General features: G+C 34.5%; 1 protein-coding gene and 1 long non-coding RNA gene across 3 annotated transcripts in view; both read right to left on the bottom strand.

Annotated features, from left to right (window-relative positions):
• Nucleotides 1-20745, bottom strand: part of LOC126735894 (homeobox protein Hox-A1-like) — a 100050-nt gene extending 79305 nt beyond the window's left edge. Inside the window, exon 1 of the mRNA XM_050440002.1 lies at nucleotides 20281-20745. Within this exon, the coding sequence (XP_050295959.1) occupies nucleotides 20281-20494 (214 nt within the window). The 5' untranslated portion in view covers nucleotides 20495-20745. The remainder of the gene's footprint in view (nucleotides 1-20280) is intronic.
• Nucleotides 2404-12316, bottom strand: LOC126735897 (uncharacterized). 2 transcript variants are annotated; one of them, XR_007660538.1, is made up of 2 exons: nucleotides 11598-12316; nucleotides 2404-2498 (listed from the first exon to the last, which is right to left on the bottom strand). It is a non-coding gene; the product is annotated as an uncharacterized LOC126735897 (long non-coding RNA). The 2 variants fall into 2 exon arrangements; XR_007660537.1 differs by lacking the exon at nucleotides 11598-12316 and adding an exon at nucleotides 3295-4403.
• Nucleotides 20746-21102: the final 357 nt, after the last annotated feature.

Raw genomic sequence — 21102 nt, 5'->3', positions numbered from 1 at the left:
ACATCTTTAAGGTATAAATACCTAAGAGAAATAAAAAAACCGAGCCGAAGGTCGCAATATTGTCTATTTAGATGAAACTTGGATAGACAATGACCTAATGTTTAAAAAATGCTGGCAGAGTGAGACTGTTACTGGAGTGGTTAGCAATATATTCTTCAACAGGTACAAATTGATTATACTTATTTAAATAATAGTTTAAATTATACATATTATGGAGTAAATTCAATGTTTAAACAGCATAATTCGGATTATCTGCCGTGCTCTTTCCCTCGCGATATCCAGGCATCGAGTACGGCACTCTTATTATAAGTGAATAAACTAAGTAGGTGTATTACAAATTTTGTGTTTTCTTTACTTTACTTTTATCTCAAACTTCCCTAATCTTGTCTGTCATTTTTTTATTACATATTTACAAATAAAATATTTTAGAAGACCTTAATTTCCAAATTAATATCTTACCTACAAATACCTATTTTAAAATTAAAACCAAACCATATTTTTTAATATTTAATACATTCAAATCTGTGTAATCGGTTTATAAAATTTCGCACGTCACTGGCCATTTCATGAATGAAATGAGGCGGGTCTAGTCTACAACCACGTTCCCCGCACCGATACCGCTTAGCTACAGATTGGTTGGGCAGACTTTAAATAGGTAGAGTGGAAAGTAATTTTTCCATGAATCCCATAATATGTTTACGGCAAGACTTAGCGATAGCATGAATTAGTCATGAAGCTATTCGTCAGCTACTTAAAAATTAATCATTTTCATCCATACCAAATGCAAAATCTTCAAAAATTCCAGGAAAATCCAATTTTACTAGACAATGACAAAAATGCTGCGCAATACTTTTTACTTGTATTGCGCAACATTTTGAAGTAAAGTAAAATAAAGAATATTTGTTTCAGCGGCAAATGTTGTACTTTGTTAATAGTTCTGGTAATAAAGATAACTACAGATACTGAAGCGACAAAAACTCACATTGTTTCGGGGAAGGACATACACAGTACTCGGAAAAACCTAAATATGTGGACAGGAATATTAGGTAACATGGTTGTCGGACTTACTAATAGCAATTTCATTGGCAATATTTATTTGGAAATGTTATAAACCAATAATCAATCTCTTTGTCAAAGAACAGGAAAATTACTTAAATATTGATGGCAACAGGTCTCTAGATGAAAATTTAATGCATTTTCTGCAAGACCACCCAACTATGTTTTCCCTGACAATCAATTTCAAATGACGCCTTTCTAAATGAGTTGTTTGGACGATTAAGTTCAATAGAATAACCGGAAATATCTAAAACCCCTTAACTTTTTTCTCTGAGGTCACTTAAAAACAATTGTCTTTAAAAGACAACCTGCCTTAGTAGTAAATCTGCGGCAACTCGTTGTTAAAAAACGCATATATATTCTAAGACTAGTGTTAAGGAATATTAGATCAGAATTTGAAAATAGTTTCTTTAGCTTACAACAAAATGCATTCCATTAATAATATGCATTCCATAAGCTAAAGTATGCACATCTCATCAACTGAAAGACAGTTTTAATGAAATATCGCATGTAAATTTTAAGCGATTTAATGTAGTTTGTTAAGAAATATTTCTTGTGCAGATGTATACTAGTCAGTGAAATCTTTAATTTGACGTATGACAAAGGAATGATGCCCTTTGAAGTTTGACATTTGGCATTTGACATTAGGATAATTTACCTCGTGAAAAAAATATGATAGTTCTAGTTCCTCTAGCCTTTATGAGTGTTATTCCAAACCGCAATTTTTCAACTCTTCTATTTTGCTACATATTCGCATTGCAACTTTTCAAATTTGTAACATATAAAAGAACACAACCATACTTTTATCAAAAAGTGAATAAGCATCTTTGTAATACAAAAAAGTATCCACTTTATATGGACGGTAAATAGAAAACGAACCATAATAGTACTATTTCTATTAATATGTTATTTCCTAATTTATTTTCTATTTTAAACTTTTCAAATACCTCAGAAAACGATTGATTATGTAAGAATACAACCTATTATAATTTTGGATATTGGAATTTAAATTTTTCGTAAAGCTGAAGGGCTATCGCAGCTTTTGACGATAGAAACTACGGAAAGTCTTGTAACTCATGTAAATAATTAAACATCATGATTCTCAAATACATCAATAGCAAAAATTGAAATGAATTGAATGAAATTTACTTTAAAAAAATCTTAAACAGCGTGAGAAAATCTGAAAGTGCTAAAACTCTCTTGAGAAATATACTTATACAAGATAGACATACACAATACAATACAATAAAATACAGATATATGTATAAGTTGTTACAGGTTTAATCTCCAACAGATATATTAATTGATTTATTAATTTTTTTACCAAGATAAAGTAAATCGCAACCATAGTTTCATAAAATAATTTATTTAAAAATCATACATAAATATACATACTACACAGATATGATACCGTTAAGATGGTCCCTCCTAACATACCCGATCTGAAACGCAAGGAAAACCATTATTGGATGAGGAAAGTAAATAATAATATGGGATATTGTTTCATTGTTTTGTTGATTGAATAGAATTAAGAACTGCCATTGATTTTGCATTGATTTTACCTTGCAGGTCAATTTGGCCTATTTTAGATTTTAATGAATACTGAGCACATTAACTATTTGTTTATTTTGTTCAAATCATAAGGATCAATAGTGATAAGAATGTTAATGTCAATCTGGTCTGTCAGTTTTTGTAAATTATTGTTGCTAAACCATGGCCTCAAGTTATAGATTGCTCCATAGTTGCAAATTACTTAAACCAATGTTGGTACCAGATAGTACCCAGTAGTTAAACCCAGCATGTCAACACCCAGGTACTTGACAGATAAATGCATTCCTTAAAATTTGGAGGGAACTGACAATCCTATTTTTAATAGATTCATTCTTTATCTGGTTCTAGAGTATGACAGATAGTTTCGCTTAATGCGGATGTGAAAAGGTAGACCCTATCTTAGCCTAATTTTTTTGTAGTTACTAGTATGTGCTAGGATAGCTTAATTGCTGATTTTCTAAGTAGGCTTAAGAGTTTATAGGGCTCCTTGTTTTTGTTGTGTTAAGTAAACCCCAGAAAAGGCCACATTCCATCTTCGGTAAGTTAGCACATGTTACATGCCTAAGTCATTTTCCTATTTTTTTCATCTAATTAATTTCTTATTTGCATGCTTTTCGGTTTAACTCAAAAGAACATCAATGCATCCAACTTTTCAGAGAGCAATTTTATAAAATTTAACTTACTTACCCACACAAAAATGCCATAAAATTGACAGCCATGTCGAACCTCATGTGTGGTCCCCATTTTTAGGCCTTCCTGTACCTTCTGCTTATCCTCTGCTTCTGCTTTTGCTACATTTTTACTGTTACTGCTTCCACCTCACTTGCTACTCCACGTGTTACCACATCAAGTCGCTTGAATCATCACCTCCGGAACCTGCATTCCTCTCAATCGGCTACACCTAATACCGATTGCCTTCCACTACCTGCTAGACATTCTAGAAGCATCCTAATTGGTCGATCTGCTGCTGCCTCTTTTGACCCAAACGTATAGCTGCCAACAAAGGAGCCCCATTCAGTCAGGTGGGCCCTGCTACCAGTCGGAGAGACTCAGAATTTCAGGTAGCCCCTTTTCTTTTTTTGGCTTGGTTTCTTCAGGTATTGATTTATCGGTTCGTCGCAATTTATAGATTATTTTTTTTTTTGAATTAATATGTAGAAATAATCACAGATTTTAAATTCAATTTAGTAAAATTGTTTATATAACCACCATCACTGATTTGATTTGAAATTGGGAACTGAGTATATACGTATATGCGAGGTATTATCAGATGTACAATTGAATAAGTATTAAGTGCTAAATTTTACTTTATTTTCTTTCTCATAATTTTAAATTTCATAATTATAATTTAAGTATTAGAGCATTACTGTCTTAGTATTTATTTTTTTTGAATTGAGGTTATAGATTTAATTAGTTGTCAATTATGACATTGATTTATCTTTCAATACTAAAGCTGGGTTTAACGATATAAAGCTGCGTTTTCTTTGCGTGCCCTAATAAAGGCTAATAATCATAACCCTGGAACCCACATTTAGGCATTGTGTGAGAAACAGTGCAATAAATTTGGCGCCCAACGTGTCAGTTCATGCTTTACCAATTTTTTTTTTCTAATGGCTTTTGATTATATTAAACATTAGCAGTTAATTTTGATTAGTTGTTTTAGAAGGTTGACTTTACCATTCTTATTTTTTTTGACTTTGTCATCAGTTCAGTGTTTCTTCTCATTAAAAAAAAAAGAGAGAATTATCAATACATTTTATTTAAGTTGGTGACCAGTTACCAAAAACCAAGGAAATATCTTCAGGTGTTGTAGGGAAGGATAAATGATTCAAGTGTTATAGGATTACAGGGTGGTGTGAAGGTGAAAAAAGAAAGGGAAAGGAAAAGGAAAGAAAAGGGAAGAAAAGGAAAAATATTTTTTTTAAATTCTTGAATAGAGGTATTGTCGAGAAGAAGTAGTACTTTATAAAGTATCATAGAGATATATATTTTCTTTTTCATTTTCTTTTATTATAGTTTGATTTGCTTTAGATAAATTGTTGGAACTTTGATTATGTAATTTTTTTAATGCGAACATCTATTTGTTGAAGTAATTATGAGTGATTAACATAATCGAAAAGTTTTTAAATATTTTGTTTTTTTTTTATATTTTTTTTTTCTTTGATTTTTTTTTAAATCTGTTCATGCGCAGTACTGTAGTAAGTGTGTATAATAAGCTTATTTACTGGTATTACCTTTGATTGATTTTTAAGACTTCTTTTGGTTTTTTTTTTAATTTATTTATTTATTTTTTTTGAAGTACCTGACTATTCTTACTTCTTATTAGTAGGTCTGAATGATAAATATAACTATAGTCTTAACTGCTCTTATACGTAGTGTATTTGCTGTTGGACTTTGATTCCTTTTTTTTTTTATTTTTTTTTTCTTAGGAAAGGGTGGGGGTGTCCTTTGGATACTTAATCATATTTTCCTTTTAATTTTTTTTTTTGATTATTTATTTAATTAACGTTATTAAATTATATATAATATATCTATAAATATATATATATTTTTTGTCCCTCTATTTTGACATTTGAAATGGATGTTAATTATCTAGGTGGTGAGGAACTAAAATATGAGTTACACATTCGAGGTCTCCCATTAACCGGTTCTTTCGCTCAAAAACGGACCAGTCTTCGTGAGTCCTTGCGGTTGGAACGAGAGAAACACATTGATCCTCCTAGTTCCACTGCCTTCGACACAGATAGTGAGCTTTGCCTTTGTCGCAGTAAATTAATATCTATTGAACGGGATATTAAGACTCTCGGAAAGGATTATTGTGATGGAGAATCCAAACGGATTAATACCCTCTTGTTGCATTTGTACCAGCGTATCAATCGAGTCCATGCTGTGTCAGAAGTAGAGTCGGTTTTAAAAAATGAGATTGTAAGTTCATGCACTAAACTTTTTGGTGATCTTAATCTTGCTTCTCAAGGTATCATGCCTTCTTGCTCTTATGCCAACAAACCACCAGCTATTACCGTAACAGGAGCCACTCCATCTCACGAATCCCATGAATCCTTAAATACAGGAGACAACTTAGTAGTTTCAAATGACTTAATTGTTTTGAGTGATGAGGAATCTACACCTGTTGAAGAACTTGAAGCGGAACGTGTTAATTCCAATGTTGCTGCCGCATCGACTTCACAATGCGAGGTTGCAGAGCAGTCGATCCATTTGAATAATTTCCAGTCTGGTACTTCTACGTCCTTTGCACATTCAGCTATTAATAGGGAGTTGCCTCAGATTGAATCTCATAGCGATGCAGTACCCTATGGGACTACTTCCAATCCGTCTTTGACACAACAGTCTAGACCTCCACTCCAGGATTTATTGGAGCTTGCTCAAAGCAGTTGTCCTTATTTTAATCCTCAGCAGAGAACGTCAAGTACATCTGAGTCAAGACCTTCCTATGGTCGTTTCATGCAGCGCGACGGATCCAGAGTCTTTCAGTCTTCCGGAAATGAACTTAATGCAAAGTCCTCAATATCTTCGAATCCTATATCACAACCTCCTGTAAGTCAAATTAACTGTTATCCAGTGAGTTCAGCAAATGAGTCTCAATCAATGAGTCGTCAATCACAGGTTCGTTTTGGACCCCCCGTGGTTCATGCATCTCCTCCAGCAAACTCCACTGCTCATGGAGACAACTTGTCCCAGTCCATACCAATCAACGACTTAGTTCGTCATTTGGAAGAAGTCAATTTTTCTCCGACGGACACATCGAATCGAACTTACGGGCGTGAGCCGAGACAACTATCGCATTCCTCATACCATACACATGATGTGTTTCGATGGAATATTAAGTTTAATGGACAGACTAGTGTTAACGACTTTCTAGAGAGAGTTGAGGAAATACGTTTATCTCGAGGTGTGCTTAAGGAGCAGTTACTCCGGTCTGCACCAGAGTTGTTTACTGGCGATGCCCTTCTTTGGTATCGTACCAATAAATTTGCCAGTTGGGATGATTTAGTAACTAAATTGAAAGATTCCTTTCGGCCTTATGACTATGAATATGGTTTGTGGGATGAAATACGTAGGCGCACCCAAGGATCACAAGAACGCGTCCTTACGTTTATTGTCGCAATGGAGAGTCTATTTCGAAAACTTTCAGAAAGTCCCTCCGAATCAGTCAAACTTAATCTTATTCGTCGAAATTTACTTCCTTATATTCAAAGTAGGCTTGCTACCCATGAAATCCATGATCTTCACGAGTTGACTAGGTTAAGTCGAGCAATTGAAGAGACCGAAGCCAGAGTGCAGAGATTTGTCCCACCCCCCACAAACATTAGACAGCTATTAGAACCTGAACTTGCCTACAGAAAACCCAGTCATCACGTAGCGTCGATTGAGTCTTATTCAGAGCCTAGTGATGTTAAGCCGATTATTCCTAATAATCATTTGGCTTATTCAACTTCTATAGATGCAGTTTCTTCTGTTGTAACCTGCTGGAATTGCGGTGACAGCGGACATCGTTTTCGTAAATGTTCTAAGCCCAAAACGTTCTTTTGTTTCCGATGCGGAAAGAGAGACGTTAGTGCAAAGACTTGTCCAACATGCTCAAAAAACGAGGCATCGGCAAGAGCATAGGCCGTCCCTCTTGCCTATCTTTTGAATCGCAATCGGCTATTAGTCTATCCAAACATGTTCGTACTTCCGCCGTCCTTGATTTCGTCTTGGCACATGCCAAAGGTGATGAGCGTCCTTATCTGCACATAGACATTTTTGGAAAATCACTATTAGGTTTACTTGATAGTGGAGCATCTCGAACTATTATTGGTTCTGCCGGATGGTCTGTTTTGTCTACTTATTGCAACCTTAAACAATCTGGGGCCACTGAGTGCACTGTAGCCAATGGACAACAATGTTCAATAAAAGGAATTGTGACCTTACCTATGAGGCTTCGCACTCGCGTAGTCCTTATGGATGTTTTGGTTGTTCCCTCCCTACCCCATTCCTTGATCTTAGGTATTGATTTTTGGACTCGTATGGGGATCATACCTGACCTTAACACTGGGGAATGGCATTTCAAAGATGTTGCTCCATACTACTGTCACGAAACTGCCGCAATTCAATCCGTTGATACTCTGACTCCAACACAAAAAGAAACTCTCGACCGACTTATCGAGGATGTCTTTTCCAACATGAGTTCAACATTGGGTCGTACTAATTTGGTCAAGCTAGAAATCAGGACAAATTCAGCACCTATCAAACAGCGCTATTATCCTCTTTCCCGTGCCCTTCAAAAGGATGTCAATACTGAATTGGAACAAATGATTGCCAATGGTATTGTGGAACCATCTATTTCACCCTGGTCATCTCCAATAGTAATGGTTAAGAAAAAAACTGGCGAATGGCGTTTTTGTGTCGATTATCGCGCTTTAAATCGTGTGACCATCAAAGACAGTTATCCCATACCTTTTGTTTCTGCCACTTTAGATAAATTAAGAGATGCCAAGTTCCTTAGTACGTTGGATATTAAGTCCGCGTATTGGCAAATACCTATTGCACCAGAATCTCGCCCTCTTACTGCATTTACAGTCCCTACTAGAGGACTTTTCCAATTTACCCGTATGCCCTTTGGGTTGACTAATGCCCCTGCAGTGTGGCAAAGACTGATCGATTCTGTTATTGGTGTTGACTTGGAGCCATACGTCTTCGTCTATCTTGACGACGTAATCATTTCCACCCCATCGTTCGAGGAACATATTCGTGTTTTACGTGAGGTCATACAGAGGATCGTTAAGGCAGGTCTAACTCTTAACAGAGAGAAGTGTACCTTTTGTAAACCCGAGTTAAAATATTTGGGGTACATTGTTAATTCTTCCGGTCTACTAGTGGACCCCGATAAGATTGAAGCTATTCTGCGTATACCAACCCCCAAGACTGTTACTGATATTAGAAGAATTGTTGGACTCGCATCTTGGTATCGGAGGTTTGTCCCTAATTTTTCCACGATAGTATCTCCCTTGACCTCATTGACCATGAAGAACGTAAAGTTTGTATGGAGTCCTGAATGTGAAAATGCTTTTAATACTATTAAAGAGAAACTGGTCAGCGCACCGGTTTTATCATGTCCAGATTTTGATCTTCCTTTTATTATCCAATGTGACGCTTCCGATTTTGGACTTGGAGCTGTCCTTTATCAGGTTCAAGGTGACGAAGAGCACGCTATTTGTTTCCTAAGTAGGTCTCTTACCAAAAACGAGCGTCGGTATAGCACAACAGAAAAGGAATGTTTGGCTGTCATTTTCGCCATCGAAAAACTCAGACCATATGTGGAAGGTAGCCATTTTACAGTGGTAACTGACCACTATAGTCTGAAGTGGCTTAATTCAATCAAAGATCCTGTTGGTCGCATTGCTCGATGGGCTGTAAGGCTACAACAGTACGATTTTGACATAGTTCATCGTAAGGGTAAAGACAACATCGTCCCCGATGCATTATCTCGTTCGGTACCAGTGGTAGATGAGGTAGCACCTCTGAATGACATGTCAACGAACGATTCTTCTTTCCTGATCGACAAGTGGTATTCCCGCATGCTAAAACGCGTTAAAGAGCAACCATCTAAGTACCCACTATGGTGGATTTCTAATAATAAGCTCTATAAGCGCACTAAGTCAAAATACCCCGCTTTAGATAATCCTGACGATGCTTGGTTGCAGATTGTACCACGAAATCAACGATCTGATGTCATAAAGGCACATCACGATCCTCCCACCTGTGGTCATCTTGGAGTGTTTAAGACTCTTTCCCGTATTTCACAGAAATATTACTGGCCAAATATGAAGTGTGACGTAGCTAGGTATATTGCCCGATGTCACACTTGCTTAAGGACTAAACCTCTTCAAAAAGTCTCTTCTGGCCACCTTCTTAGTCCACAACCAACCCTGACTAGACCTTGGCAAATCCTCAGTGTAGACCTTGTGGGTCCCTTGCCTCGTTCTCGTTCTGGATATTCCTTCGTATTGTCAGTATATGATTTGTTCAGTAAGTATCCTCTCTTCTTTCCTTTACGAGTGGCTACCGCCAGCAGTATATTAAAATGGCTCGAGGACCATGTACTTTTGGTTTACGGAATCCCTGATAGAATCATTGCCGACAATGGACCTCAGTTTCGTAGTGGGGCTTTCCAAAATAAAATGCAAGAGTATGGTATCCAAATACGTTATACTGCTAATTACCACCCGCAGGCTAACCCTGTAGAGCGTGTCCACCGTGTTCTAAAAACCATAATCTCAAGCTATGTTGATGAGGATCATAGGACGTGGGATCTAATTTTGGCTAAGGCAGGTTGTGCAATCCGATCAGCAAGACACGAAGTTACGGGTCTAACCCCAAACTTTGTAATTTTTGGTAGAGAACTTCGATTTCTGTGTCCCACCCCGACTTTAATTTCTCCATCTAACCCTAATGATTCCGATCCAACTTTGCGATCGAAAACATTGGAAAAGGTATTTGTCGATGTTCAGAAAAGACTAAAAAGGGCTTGCGAGCAACGTAGTAGGCGTTATAACTTACGGCATCGCGATGAGCGTTTTCAACTTGGTCAGGAGGTATGGCAGAGAAATTATGTTATCTCTAATGCTGCCAAAAACTTTACTTCAAAGTTCGCGCCTAAATATCTTGGGCCCTACAAGATCAGCAAAATTCTCTCTCCATGGTCCTACGAAGTTTCGGACTTGACAGGCCGCTGTCGTGGAGTTTGGCATGCTAAAGATTTAAAGGCACATCCACCTGATAATAACGTTCAAGATCAAATCTAATGTTAGTATCTAAGTTATAAGTCAGCGTAAATTAATTATTATAATAGATTCGTTTCTTTGTAGTTATATTGAGGGTTCTTATAATGTTGTATTATATTAAGTATTTTCAAGTTAGGATTTCTTTTATTAGTTATTTAGTTAGATTAGTTTTTCTTTATTAGGGATTGAATTTCCATTGCAAGTTTCAGGTAAACTTCCTTTTCAGGAAGGAGGGGTGTGTTACAGGTTTAATCTCCAACAGATATATTAATTGATTTATTAATTTTTTTACCAAGATAAAGTAAATCGCAACCATAGTTTCATAAAATAATTTATTTAAAAATCATACATAAATATACATACTACACAGATATGATACCGTTAAGATGGTCCCTCCTAACATACCCGATCTGAAACGCAAGGAAAACCATTATTGGATGAGGAAAGTAAATAATAATATGGGATATTGTTTCATTGTTTTGTTGATTGAATAGAATTAAGAACTGCCATTGATTTTGCATTGATTTTACCTTGCAGGTCAATTTGGCCTATTTTAGATTTTAATGAATACTGAGCACATTAACTATTTGTTTATTTTGTTCAAATCATAAGGATCAATAGTGATAAGAATGTTAATGTCAATCTGGTCTGTCAGTTTTTGTAAATTATTGTTGCTAAACCATGGCCTCAAGTTATAGATTGCTCCATAGTTGCAAATTACTTAAACCAATGTTGGTACCAGATAGTACCCAGTAGTTAAACCCAGCATGTCAACACCCAGGTACTTGACAGATAAATGCATTCCTTAAAATTTGGAGGGAACTGACAATCCTATTTTTAATAGATTCATTCTTTATCTGGTTCTAGAGTATGACAGATAGTTTCGCTTAATGCGGATGTGAAAAGGTAGACCCTATCTTAGCCTAATTTTTTTGTAGTTACTAGTATGTGCTAGGATAGCTTAATTGCTGATTTTCTAAGTAGGCTTAAGAGTTTATAGGGCTCCTTGTTTTTGTTGTGTTAAATAAACCCCAGAAAAGGCCACATTCCATCTTCGGTAAGTTAGCACATGTTACATGCCTAAGTCATTTTCCTATTTTTTTCATCTAATTAATTTCTTATTTGCATGCTTTTCGGTTTAACTCAAAAGAACATCAATGCATCCAACTTTTCAGAGAGCAATTTTATAAAATTTAACTTACTTACCCACACAAAAATGCCATAAAATTGACAGCCATGTCGAACCTCATGTGTGGTCCCCATTTTTAGGCCTTCCTGTACCTTCTGCTTATCCTCTGCTTCTGCTTTTGCTACATTTTTACTGTTACTGCTTCCACCTCACTTGCTACTCCACGTGTTACCACATCAAGTCGCTTGAATCATCACCTCCGGAACCTGCATTCCTCTCAATCGGCTACACCTAATACCGATTGCCTTCCACTACCTGCTAGACATTCTAGAAGCATCCTAATTGGTCGATCTGCTGCTGCCTCTTTTGACCCAAACGTATAGCTGCCAACAAAGGAGCCCCATTCAGTCAGGTGGGCCCTGCTACCAGTCGGAGAGACTCAGAATTTCAGGTAGCCCCTTTTCTTTTTTTGGCTTGGTTTCTTCAGGTATTGATTTATCGGTTCGTCGCAATTTATAGATTATTTTTTTTTTTGAATTAATATGTAGAAATAATCACAGATTTTAAATTCAATTTAGTAAAATTGTTTATATAACCACCATCACTGATTTGATTTGAAATTGGGAACTGAGTATATACGTATATGCGAGGTATTATCAGATGTACAATTGAATAAGTATTAAGTGCTAAATTTTACTTTATTTTCTTTCTCATAATTTTAAATTTCATAATTATAATTTAAGTATTAGAGCATTACTGTCTTAGTATTTATTTTTTTTGAATTGAGGTTATAGATTTAATTAGTTGTCAATTATGACATTGATTTATCTTTCAATACTAAAGCTGGGTTTAACGATATAAAGCTGCGTTTTCTTTGCGTGCCCTAATAAAGGCTAATAATCATAACCCTGGAACCCACATTTAGGCATTGTGTGAGAAACAGTGCAATAAAGTACTTAAGTGATGAAAATATTTCGTGGAAAACCGTACAAAATATCCAGAAAAAATTAATATTCAGACTGCCTAAGAAATATTAAGTATATGTAATATACCATCCTTATATCCTTATAATAGTGACACTTGTAAATATTAAACAGCACCATCCGTCTTATCTATAACACTTACATCATAAAATCGATTTTTTTTGCGAAGAAATTTGTTTAATAAATTAGCAAAACTCAAAACAATAATTACTTAATTTAAGAGTGTGTAAACCAACACTAATTAGATCGGAAAGTACGTCATATTTCTTATATAAAAAACATTGAACCAAATTAATTAGTAACTTGGAGTATAGTATGCGCATTGTGTGTTACATCAAATTTTCCAAGTAAATCTTCCCACTTGTTACATCGGCTAAGACCATCATGGACATGGAGTGGGTCAAGTCTACACGTACATTTTTGTTTCGCATTTAGTAAGATATGCCTGTAGCATATTATATATATTTATACACATTAGATGTGTTTCCTCTCCTGCGCTTCCCTGATTAAGTCGCTGTCTGCCCCTGCCCTCTGTACATAAATGTAAATAAATTGTATTTTTTTTTAATTCAAGCTCTCATAAATTAAAATGAATTTCAAGAATTATTTTTACGTAAGGATTTTTTTTGGTTAGTTTTTATCATGTTTGCTTTTTTTAAAAGATGTATCACTTAAGAGTGCCTCTTGCAGAGGTACTTTTAAGGGTTACTACATCATATGCACATTTGTTTTGTAATTTTTGATATTGGCAAATAAACGTTTTGAATTTGAATAATTTACACGAAGAAAAATCGAGAAAAAATTAAAACTTTAATCTTTTAAAATCTTTTAATCATTGAATGTGAAAGTCTGAGCAGTGTACTTAACTATTACCAAGTTGATGTAATAATATTAGTAAATAAACGTGTTTAAGAAAACTCATATTTTTTTGCAATTAGAGCTGAAGCATATACATTTCGAAAATATATTTTAGAGTTACTTACAAGCAAGCATAAATTAAGCTTTATATATTTTGCTTTTTTATACTACTATCGTACTATCTACTATTTAACAATTTGGAAAACACCATGTTTAAGTTCTTAGAAACCATGTTTGAGTTCTTAGAAAGACACCTTAACGAAATTGTTTAGGAAAATGTAAACCCATGTTTCTCTTGAAACGAAAAAACAACCTAAAAAAAGAATGTAATAAATAAAGAAGCTAATAATTAGAAACAATTAATTAAAAACATCATAAGAAGGTTCAACAACAAATCGTGGACTGCTCTAGTCGCCACAACTCTGGATTGTTCCTTATCACATCACAATGAGTAATTCTCTATAAAATTTCCTCCCAAGTATCAATAGGAGTTGAATACACCAAGGTTTTGAGGTGACGCCATAGGTAAAAATCCAATGGCGTTAGATCGGGAAACCGAGGAGGCCAGCCAATGTATCCTCCTCTATTTATACAACGGTTTGGAGAAAGTTATTTAGGTGGTTCCTTACAGCAACGCTGAAATGAGGTGGGGCTCCATTATGCATAAAATACATTTTGGCGAATTGCAAGTGGCAAATGCTCTATTAAATCCAGAAGATTGTTTGAAAGAACTCCAAATAAAATTCTCCATTCAATCGTGGCGATAATACGAATGGCCTAATCAAAAAATTACCAATGATTCCTGCCCAGATATTAATTGATTGGAACTGATATTGATGATAAGAAACAAGATCGGCATGAAGATTTTCATCAGCTCATAAATGCGAGTTATGTAAATTCACAATACCATTTTTGATAAACCCTGATTTATCGGTAAAACGAATAATGCTAAAGAAACGAAGTTTGGATTAGTTTGCTACTGATTTAAAAGCCAGTTCGCGAACTGTATTCTACGGAGAAAATCTTCAGGAGTTAGTTCATGCACTTTCTGTAGATGATAAGAGTATAACAGCTGTTTCAACAGAAGTATTTTATATATTATTGTTTTTGGTGTATTATTATAATGTATTATTAAGCCGAGCTGCTAATTTTCGAGTGCTCGTTGAAGGAGTATCAGCTACAGCATCCAAAATATTTTTCTTCAATTGTACAATACGTAATGTTCTCATCTGACCAGCTTTAGAACTTTTTTCCCAAAACTTCCTTAAATTACAATAAAGTCAATAATATCGCCTATCGTTTTCCTTAGACGTTGATCAATCTATTGAAATGTCTTTTGATTTAGAATAGTGCGATTAGGAAATATCGCTTCATACAACCTTTATACTTCCAATGACAAGACGCAAGACCATACACAAGATAGATATCTGCATACTCAATAAACGTGAATTCCATATTTCGACTTAATTCAAATTAAATTCACGAAGAAATCCAAGAAATGATAAACTATTATCGAAATAAAAGATTAATGTATTAACAACGTGAAAGATGGCAAGTTTTGAAAGATAGGTATTTCTCTATTGTGTAGGTAGGTACCATTGAAACATTTGCTAAAATGGTGCGTTTAGAAAAAAAACAATGTCGATAAAAAGAGGCAAAATCAATGTCATTGTTTGAATAACTGCCGCGTCGCGGAAAAAAAGAACATAATATGGTTCTTATTAATTAGATTCCTTAATTTTTCTTTCAAAAGAGTTCATTTTATCGATAATGAACAAGTGTCCTTTTTCTTTAGTTTAAGATTGAAGCTTCCATATTTATTATTTAAGAGTCTCTAGATTTAAAGGTTAAAAGTTTAAGCATTACAATGTACAACCTAGTTCGCCCCTGGTAAAATAAACATGGTAAATGTATTTTCAGGACTCCGTTTTAAGAGGTCCTTAGTGATGTTAATCACGAAAAATTTTTTATTAACTTACTTTTATTACTTTAAAAGTTATTCAACAAAAACCGATTTCCAGCGGCGTTTTTAAGGGGCGGTATCTTCAACGGGCGGGTCTATAGGAAATTTTTTAATAGGAAAGTTCCATATTATTTTTTTATTTTCTACTTGAATCCGAGCGATTTCCCACATTTTCCGGGACATCTTCTATAATCGCTAATTATTCGATAGTTAAGTTACATTTTTTCCGTGTCCCTCCAAACCTTCCAGCGGTAATCAGACCTCGCTACCGCAAACCGAGATTATTACTTTAATCTGCTAAATGCCAGTTTTGATGAACTCACGCCCACAAGCTCAAGTTCATAAGCTGTTAACAAACCAAATGTTAAAAGCCTTTTGGGCCGTCTGATGATCATGGCCTCTCTAGAAATCCTATCTTAGGGCACAAAGATCGATTTCTGGAGCAATATAGCATTATTCTCGAATCGTGTTGACATAAGGAAAACCGAAAAACGCACTTCAAGGACTACTTTGCAGTCTACTAGTCTCTTCATAGGGGCTTATCATCTTGCTAGCCATGTTTCAAATACCCCTTAACCAGAGAATAGTAATTCTAGTTCTGTCAAATTCAGATAACTCTTTTCGTTTAGCTTGCTTGAATAAGTTAATAACCAAATGCTATGGGTTCTAAACAATATATACCCCTGAAATATATATAAATTACTATGCCACGGATAGTCAATCATGTTGTTCTTCATCACTTAATTAAACGGAGACGTCTAGTAGAATAGCAAATTCTCAATGAGATCCCTCAGTCTAACACAATTGAAAACCATAGTATTTCGATTATAGCCTATTCGGCTAAAAAACTTTTAAAATGTATTAAGGTATCATCGTGTCTAGGATTGATTTATCTTTATCCTGAAGAATAATCATTAAACTATTAAACTCAATTGATGAGCAAATTGGTAGTGGCTTAACTTAGTTATAGCAGCCATTATTATATCTGGTAGAAAACATAACTTCATATAAACTTTCATTTATTAAAAAATTCAGCTCTTTATAAGATATTCAATGAGTGTTATTAAAATATTAAAATTTATAAATATGATAAAAATAAACATTTTTGTTAAGAGTGTAAAGTAATTTTAATTACAAATACCTTGCAAGCTTTTTGGCGCTTAACAGAATCTTACGTGCTCTTTAGTTTTTCCATCATCTAAGTCTATTTATTTTACTAAATTTGATAATGGTTAAATTAAATCTAAAAAAAACATTAAAATTATAAATATGCCTAAATGTGTAAAAGCGATTTATTTAACTCGAATTTAAGATACATGATTAAAAACATTTTAATTTTAATCTACAAGTATCATTTAAAAATAAAAGAATATTGAACCGTCGAAATTTATTTTCAATTGCAATAGTTCAGTTTTATCATATTTTTCTACAAAGTTAGACCATAATCCATCGGTAAATTTAGAAGTCTTTAGGCTGGTCAATATTTTTTCTCCATTCCAAGGATGGTAAGTACTTGCCGACACGTGTTGCTTATTGGTCTATATATTTTCCTAGCTTTTTTTACTATCCTTTTTATTTTTTCTGCTTCGCTTAACAAGTTCTAAAATGGCTGATTTTTTTTTTAAATCATTTTCAGGTAATTTAACGTGCAAAAATAAGTTAAATTACTAAGATAACAGATCAATTATTTGTTTAAAAAATACAGGGTGTCCGAGACAAAACAGTATATACTCTGAAAATCTTAAGAAATAAACTGTTTAGCCAAAAACGGCAAAACACATAAAATTTAATATCGAGGAAGACATTTATTGATAGATATTGCGTTTTTCTGACGTCATCCCTTAACTGTCAACCCCCCAGAGCCCCCATGTCATTTTTTTAAAGGGGAATAGGGGTCGAGTGGTATACCTTGTGTTAAAGGTAATTTTATTCTCTACATAGCCCTATTTTTATTTTTTTTATTTTATCAGTTCGTTCTCAAGAAATATGAATAAACGTGGCTGACATTCTTTTTGAAAAGTTTAAATCTTGCAATTTTGTTTCGTTTTCGTTTCTTTTTTTTTTAATTATCCAGATGTTATCTCTAATCAAGAAAAAAAATACTTTCCGAAAATTCAAGTTATTTTGGCAAACTCGTCAAAATTTGCAGTAAATATCTGCATATTTCCACGCTTTCGTTGGTTTAGTTATTTTTATTTTGGCATCTGTGTTTCGTTGAAGTAAGTAATAACAACACTAGCACGAAGTATTTTTCTAATCTAGTCCTGGTGGTATTGATAGTACAAAACAGATAAAATGTTATCCAGTGAGAAATAAAGTGGTAGAAATTGCAGTGTTGGGTCATGTTGAGATGGAACATAATACGTCTGCTCGAAAAAATGCTACCGGTGTATCTAAAAGTACCGTTCACAAAATTTTAAAATTACACACACGTTAAATCGTAAGAGAAATTTGCTGTACAATGTTTGTTCTCGGACGAATGCTCCTTTTTTACATGGTGAAGTTAATAGACACAACTGTCGATGCTGGAGGGACACTAATCCTCATTTATTTCGACAAACACATGCGCAGCGACCTCAAAAACTTAATGTATAGGCTGGTATCCTGAGAAATCATATTGTGGATCTTTTTATATTAATCCAAATCTTAATGCTGTAAATTACATGGAACTTCTGCAGGACGCCATAAACCCCAGAATAACTGAGTTACTTGAACAAGATGACAACCTTCTCGAAAATGAACTGATCTTTCAACAAGACGAGACATCACCTCATTATGCTGCTGCCGTTTGTCATTTTTTGAACGACGTATTTCCTGGACGATAAATTCGCTGGAGAGGTACCTTAGAATGGCCTGCTAGATCTCCCGATCTTAAACTTTTGTATTTTTTATGGGGTCATCTAACAACCAAAGTCTTTGCCGTAAAGCCTCACTTGTATTTTTTCTAATTGTATTTTTGTATTGGGGTCAACGAAGATCATTTTCCACATTTAATAAAATAGGTGTTGATACTTTTGATTTTTTTCATTTAAAGTAAGGTTTATTTTTTTAATTCAAGGTATCACTCAACGCCTATTCTCATTTTAAAAAAAATTACATGAAGGAGGGGATGACACCAGAGAAATGCAATTTCTGTCAATAAACATCCTCCTCAATATTAAATTTGACGTGTTTGTCCGTTTTTGACTAAACATTTTATTTTTCAAGATTATCAGGGTATCTTGGACACCCTGTATATTAAAAATATTTAAATACATTTTATATTATTCTTCTTTGAAAACACCTTTTTATCTGCATTATAATGTAAAATAGGACAGTTTATTCCCAAAGTTTCCCTTTTTTTTATTTTCTATTTTATCTTATAAATAGAAGATTCTGGGAACAGGAAAATAACAATTCTATAAAGCAACATTTTTTAAATTATTGTAAGGTGCACGGAAATATACATTTGTCTATAATTCCGAAGTAAATCCTAGAATGACAATCTGACTCAATTCTGCCTTAGGTGATCGATATTCTACAAGGTATTCCGTGTGGTATGGGACAAAATTTCACTACGAGTTCTTTAGGTAAATTTGATGCAGACATGGGTCTGCAAATATTCTTTATCGAGATATTTTTTTAAAATTTAGGTAATAGGGTTTTCTAGCCTCTCCGCTGCAAGAGAGAACATTGAAAGGCCTTTCAATGTTCTAAGGACATATCATAAGTTTCGTGTTTGGGGAGAAACTATATATTAGTAAGTAATTTCTAAGTAATAATAGTAGATAAGTAAGGTAGACTTAGTAGATCTAAGTAATAACCACGCATGATATTAAGAAACCTATCAGTCACATTATTAAATGGGCTAGGCTATACTTATTTTAATAAAGATACCTAGATACTTTACTGTGAACGGGTTTTTTATAAAGAGTATTAATTTTTGTGAAGTAAAATAATTCTCCAACAATATTGTAGTTTTCGTCTTAATAGCACTATTAGTTTAGATATGGAAGGATTTGCGGATCCATATTAATAGCAAACTTTCGATTCGAATTTACCCAAATAATATATAAATAGTAAAATTTAGTTGCTTAACTTGCGGGAAGCCATGCTTCAAGACTTTTCAAATTCGGGCATAAAAAGAATATTATAGGGATGTGAGGTTAAAATATTTGACCCTATTTCTACCAATTAATTTTAAAAAATGTATCTAGGAATTTATTTATATTAAAATCTAAACTAAACCGAGCAGGTTTTATTTCACTCAATATTATCGTAACATTAGCACGTGTCGATAATTATTTCGTTTGATGTGAATATTTCACTTTACATTTTTTTAAATACTGTACACTTTGTCCCATTTTGGTTGTAATTGCAGAGTCCCTTACTATTAAAGATAGAATCTTGCGGTTTTAAAGAACCTGTCCTGTTTTCTATGAATGGAGGGAATGTCCTGATTCTGGCATTATAATTAAAGCAGGAATAAGACACCATCGACAACTTATTTTTTTTAAGTGCGCGTTTGCTTGTAAAGCTGTTTGTTCTCCCAAGTGGACTTAAAAAACAAAAGATGAAAAGTCACGCAACGACTGACTTGAGTACTTTAATATTAATTCTACTACACATACTGATGAAGTAAGCTTAAATTCAAATAATCTCAATTAGGTTAAAAATCGACGGAGAAATTGTCTGGAGCATAGTAATAACCTTATTATTTTTTAGATCTACGTGATCATAATCGAGATATCCCTGATATACTTAGATTAAGTCAATAGAAGTCAATACAGATTAGGAAAGAAAGTCTAAGGTTAAATATTTGTTTCGTTTACAATACTTAATATGTTATTCTTATATAAATTAAATTTGTTCACTTAATTAATGGATGGTCATAATCGCGGGCTTGGAACCACTCGCCAGGTTAAACTGTAGGTTCAAAAGAACTAAACTCATAATTTTGTATGACAGATTTCTTACCATAAAGGTAGGTAGCCTCATCATACAAACTACCTCCATGATACCCAACCGCACCAGGATAGCCACCAACAGGCCCTCCAGAATATTGATGGTGAGGAGCCATAGAATGATCACTAGAGGAATTTCCATAATTATTATAATAGTTCGTATCCGACGAATTGTAGGATGGCGCCGACGATTGACCGTACATACTTGTAACGTCCATCATGATCATTTTTCCACTAATGAAGTCACTATGCTGGATGCACTAAAATGTTTTACGAAAACGCACTTTCTAACCTATGCAAGTATTTTCCGAAAAACAATTTCCAACAGATTTTCCATCGAAAGTCACTAAGTAGTGGATTTTCACTATTGCCGTAACAGTACCTGCAATAACAACACTCAAAAAATATGTTGACTCCACGAAAAAAATCCGAGCTTAGGTACAAACCGTTTACCTCGCGCAACTGACTATAGATATAGAATAAAGCACCTTGATGCGGATCCTCGGCAGGCAGTCCTTGAGGAGTGGCTAGACCGTTGTCGCCTCACATAATTTTATGCGCGGGCATATTTCCCGCCAATGCAGCGTGTTAGTTCGAGTGGAGAGGATATATCTAAGCCGCCATTGGCCGGCCCCTATCCACCATTGCTGGGCAACATTTCAATTCACGTGAAGGGTACAACTGTCAGCTACTGTTTGTGACATGACAGCTCAGCGTGCACGTTTGTGTACATGTATATTATTGTGTGAGTCGGGAACCGGTGGCAGGTTTTAGACGGGGTGCCCCGGTCTTTTCTGCTCTTTGATAAAGAACTGGGTATTGTAGGGACATATGG

Source organism: Anthonomus grandis, chromosome 5 (genome assembly GCF_022605725.1).
Source record: "Anthonomus grandis grandis chromosome 5, icAntGran1.3, whole genome shotgun sequence".
Taxonomy (NCBI): domain Eukaryota; kingdom Metazoa; phylum Arthropoda; class Insecta; order Coleoptera; family Curculionidae; genus Anthonomus; species Anthonomus grandis.
Note: the sequence above shows the minus strand (reverse complement) of the source record. Positions and strands in the feature narration are given on the sequence as shown.